A 4635-nucleotide genomic window follows, 5' to 3' on the forward strand; every position below is an offset into this window, starting at 1 on the left:
ACGAAAGTGGGTAGCAACTAAGGCGAACAACAGGCTGCATATATGAGTTCTGTAGCCGAGTCAAAACGCGTAGATTTCACCATCCTAGCAGAGGAACACCATATCAGTTCTTTAACCTATGCTCAACGTAACAATCCGGATCTCAAAACAGCATACCAAGAAATATATAACCCACTTAACCAAGAAAGACGACCTTGGCAACACAACATTGCCAGCAAATTTCAAGCATCATAGGTTCGCAACCAATTAGAACAGCACTGGGAGCGCATCTTTTAAACATTAAACAAGATGGTAGGTCACCCAATGTTTCCTTCACCATTCTCAACTGGTAGGATTAATGGTAGGTAGAGTTGAGAGTACACTGGTTACCTACAGCATCTTCTTCACATTGACTTGACACCCAACAACACCTGCAAATATCCCTTCATAATACTTCTTGCCTGCATGAGATAGAGACAGAAGAGAGAGATGCTGCGACTAATCTTGAAGCTCAATTTCAACAGATCTTGTTCACATCTAATAAATTTATACATCCACTACAGGCACATGGGAGTATTAAGAGACATGAAGTCCACTACTTTGTGTCAATGACATATTATATCAAGTATCAAATGATATAAAAGCAAGTAAAAGAATATTTTAGCCCATCTGCTCCAACAAGTCAGATACTATTTCAGTCTAAACAGGAAAAGGAAAATTAAATTAAATTAAACACCATTAAACAAGCTGGTAGTTAAAATTTCAAAATCATATGTATTCTTCTACAGGTACATTCAATAGCTTAAAATATTTATTAGCTGTATTCACAGTTCACACTCTCATTCCTTTTCTAAGAACACCTCTTACCATGAATTTAATGCTATCTGTGCATGTCTACAGAGAGTATTACATGACAGACAGATGCCATGTGTTCAAACTCGTATTAAACCTATATAAAAACTATATTTGAGCATTGAATCAAATCCCTGTTGAATCCAAATTACAGCTTCACTAGTTGCATAGTGAAAAACAGACCACAAGCTTGGCAGATTGTAGTTCCATATAAGAAACGGAGAACCAATAAGATTGTATGAATACACAAGCAGAAGATAAGAATAAAAGAGTTCTTCCTCCATGCGTGAAATAAACTTGGTAGGTTGTAGTTCCAGTCAACGTTTTAGGAGAAACAAAGGATAGATGCGCATAGAGCAAGCAGAGACACATATTTAAGAGTACCAAGTCATGACAATGAGACGAACAAAGCAATGCAACTCTTATGCATAGAACCATAGATAGTCTAGATTTAGAACAGGAAGTTAAAAGGAATGAAAAAGAAGTAAGAAACACATCTCGACATACACACATATGCAGTAAGAGGAAGAAGTTAGCTTAACATTTACTCGGTACAAGTGCAAGTTTAATTGGGATAATATGGAAAGTCAACAGCTGGCATAAGATGTTCATTCATAATTAAAACCTTACTCAGACATATCTTCATAGGTATGCCTGAATCAACAACAGATAGAATATAAGTAACCAACAAAACCCCACAATGGCTCAGCAAAATCTTAACTCCAGGTCATTGGAGACACCTCAGCAATTTGATTAAAGGATGCAAGATTCAGCCAATGATAGACCAGGATGGTCCAATCTTCAGCAGAGGCCGAACACAAGCCTTACACCCCTGCCAAAAATAAATAGACTTAACCTAATGAGTACTATTCACTTCAAATTCAACAACAATACCACTCTTAGCACCCAAAGTTATGAGCATATTTAGGAAGCGCTGATTCATACAAGAAACATGATTGCCAAATTCAAAAACCAATGTCAATTCTTTACCGAATATCCAGTTTCCCATCTAAATGTGTAATCATTAATGTGATTGTATATCCTAAAGACTACAGAGATAGCAATGTCATGTAACTAAGGAAGCCCCTAAAAGTCTAAAAGCTTCAATAGGCATTTAAGCAGAGGTTGGGGGCCTGAAAGTGTAAGGTTGTGGAAGTGACAACGGACCTCTCCTCGTTTCCTTATCATCAAGCAGCCTCTGCGTTCGCTTGGTCTTACAGTACTGCCTATCAAAATGCTTCACCTACAAAAAAAAAAAGAAAAAAAGTGAAAGATGGAACAAAATTTATGGTTAAATAGCTAAGATTAGAGAGTAATCAGTTACCCAAGAAACTCGACAATTCTTAACGTAATCCTCCCTGGAGGGTTTGCATTCAGTGGGATATAAGAGCCCCACTGATCCGATTTCAGTGGGTTTCTTGTCCGAATGTTTTTCCAAGCAAGAGTAAAATGCATCACGAGCCTTTTTTAACCCAACCCCAAATCAATTGAAAAAAACAACATTTAGATTAGATTGTTAAGGGTTTATTTTGCAATAAATTACAGAGATTAAAAAAATGGAAATGAAGAAGAAGGAGTAGGACCTTGTAGCAAGCTTGCCTGGCTTGCAAAAGCACGTCAGTGTGGATTTCGTCTCGTTTAGCAGAAGCATAAGCTTCCAGCGACATGGCTTACTGGCTTTTACCCAAGAAAACAAGAAAAAAAGGTAGAAAGCGCCTGTTTCCTTTACCGAGCTTTTTCTGGTTTCGTTACTTGTTGTGGAGGCAAATGCAAGAGGGCTCCATTCCTCCATTTTGGCTTCAATCTGGTAATTTTGTTTATTTGAAGGGCCCATCATGCAGCTTTAACATTTTGTGATTCTTCTTATAATTATAGACATTATTATAATTTATTTTTTATTTAATTGAATAAAAAACATTACTTGCATGGAACTCATTGCCAACGATGATCCAATTTTTCACTGAATTTGCTCGAGCTTGAGCTCATTTCATGGCCATGGTTTGAATCAGTTTTATTGTTTTTAATTTTAATATGAAATTTTAAAAAAAATTACCGTATTCCTAAATCATATATAAAAAATAAACAAATAAAAAATATGACTACTTAATATCACTAGCCACTAATGAAATTAAAAAAAAAATCCGAATCCCTTGAACAAAAAAATTTACCAACACTAATGAAGCGATTATGTACACTTAAAATGACTCATCTAATCAAATAAAATCAAAGGTCCGCCTAACCCTAATCCATTTATAACACACTTCACTTCACGAGAACTTATTGTCTTTACAACCAATCAGTAGTGGGGGCTCGTAACTTAAAACACGATGGGTATGTTTTTGTTTCTTGATTTATATTTCTGTACCTGTCTTTAATTGATGTTTTTCCGTTCTTTGTTTACTTTGTTCTACCATAGTAGTAACTGTTGAGTTTGTGTTCAAATATGGTTTCTGAAATTCCAGGTTATGGAATTGCATATAAGCGCAAAGAAAGACAATAAGCGAGTGGCATATAAAGGTGATTTAAAAGCAGGAGGGGAAAGCTTGCTATCAAAAGCAAAAAGGGATAAAAGGCTTGTAGACTTGATGGTGTAGGAGGCTGAAGTCATCATTAACCCAAATCGATGTAATATCTTAGTCTTGAATGAAGCTTAGATAAGGTGTCGGATTTATTACTACTTGTCAATTGTTAACATGTTCAGCTAGAGATTTTAAATCATTAAAACATGGATAGGTATTATAAACTTTAAAAGAGGGAAAACATACGTCGACTCGACGATCATGCTAGAATTCAGAAGCCGCTAATATATAATTTTTTAAATAATTTCATTATAAGTTTTGATTATATTCACTCTTTTTAACGCCATGTCTAGAACCACCCATAATTTATCTACAAACACGTCAATTGAACTAAAATTAGTACCGTTCGCAGAATAAAATATATATTATCTATTTATCAACCTTAAAAAAAAACCATTTAACTCATTATCTCAAACCCAAGTGTAAGGGGCCATCAAAGTGTACCTAAACGGTGGGGTGATTAATGAAATTATTATTTAATATGGGCCCAAATCCGCACAACAGGCCCCATTTCTAAAAAGAAGTTCAATTATTTCGTCATCCACTAAGTAAATAAAAACAAAACATCGGCGCCCACCGACTTTGTTGTTGAGTAAACCATTTTCTTTAAAAGGAATAAGGAAAATCTTTTGTCGTCATAACCATGACTGTAACACACACTTGGGAACATTTAGGTCCTTTCTCATCATCATATCATGTTTAATAATTAAGATTCTCAATTGGTTTTTAGTTTTAATCAGGGTTAATATATTATTTACTACTTTAATTTGGTGTTAATATTTAATTTGGTACATAAGTTTTTTTTTTCTTCATCTACAACTTAACTTTAGCTTTAATGTTCACTTTGAAACTTATTTTTTTCTTCAATTTGATGCTTGAGTTTTCTGTCTCGTTTAAGTATTTGAGTTTGACTTCGATGTTCAATTTGATACTTGAATTATTTTTGTATCTCAACTAAGTGTTCATGCTTCTGTTTTACGTGCCAAACTTTCATTAGGCCACCTAATGTTATTTCGTTTGGGTGCCAAATTGAATATTAAAGCCCCACTCATGTATCAAATTGAGACAAATTAATTAGACACCAAATTAAACATAAAAGCTAAATTCAAGTACCAAATGATATATTAACTATTTCAATTATGATAACACCTTTCGAAAATGCTTTGTTTGTGAATTCAGTCAAATACATGGCCCATGCTGATAATCCAAAGTCTTAATAGTAAAT

General features: G+C 34.5%; 1 protein-coding gene across 2 annotated transcripts; it reads right to left on the bottom strand.

Moving 5' to 3' along the window:
- Positions 1-1374: 1374 nt before the first annotated feature.
- Positions 1375-2681, bottom strand: LOC107906908 (cytochrome c oxidase assembly factor 6). 2 transcript variants are annotated; one of them, XM_016834059.2, is made up of 4 exons: positions 2415-2663; positions 2156-2293; positions 1999-2074; positions 1375-1663 (listed from the first exon to the last, which is right to left on the bottom strand). In XM_016834059.2, exons 1-4 carry the CDS (start codon positions 2496-2498, stop codon positions 1656-1658), a joined length of 306 nt encoding a protein of 101 aa, XP_016689548.2. In that variant the 5' UTR covers positions 2499-2663; the 3' UTR covers positions 1375-1655. The 2 variants fall into 2 exon arrangements, with proteins under 2 accessions (XP_016689548.2, XP_016689547.2); XM_016834058.2 differs by having other exon boundaries at positions 1375-2074; positions 2415-2681.
- Positions 2682-4635: the final 1954 nt, after the last annotated feature.

This window comes from Gossypium hirsutum, chromosome D05 (genome assembly GCF_007990345.1).
Source record: "Gossypium hirsutum isolate 1008001.06 chromosome D05, Gossypium_hirsutum_v2.1, whole genome shotgun sequence".
Taxonomy (NCBI): domain Eukaryota; kingdom Viridiplantae; phylum Streptophyta; class Magnoliopsida; order Malvales; family Malvaceae; genus Gossypium; species Gossypium hirsutum.

Bases quoted from the DNA above. Each gene is read 5' to 3' on its own strand.
- LOC107906908 (XM_016834058.2), bottom strand. From the start codon at position 2,498: ATGTCGCTGGAAGCTTATGCTTCTGCTAAACGAGACGAAATCCACACT. The intron at 2,294-2,414 runs GTCCTACTCCTT...GGGTTAAAAAAG, and splicing joins CCAGGCAAGCTTGCTACAAG to GCTCGTGATGCATTTTACTC. The intron at 2,075-2,155 runs GTAACTGATTAC...TTTTTTTTGTAG, and splicing joins AGAATTGTCGAGTTTCTTGG to GTGAAGCATTTTGATAGGCA.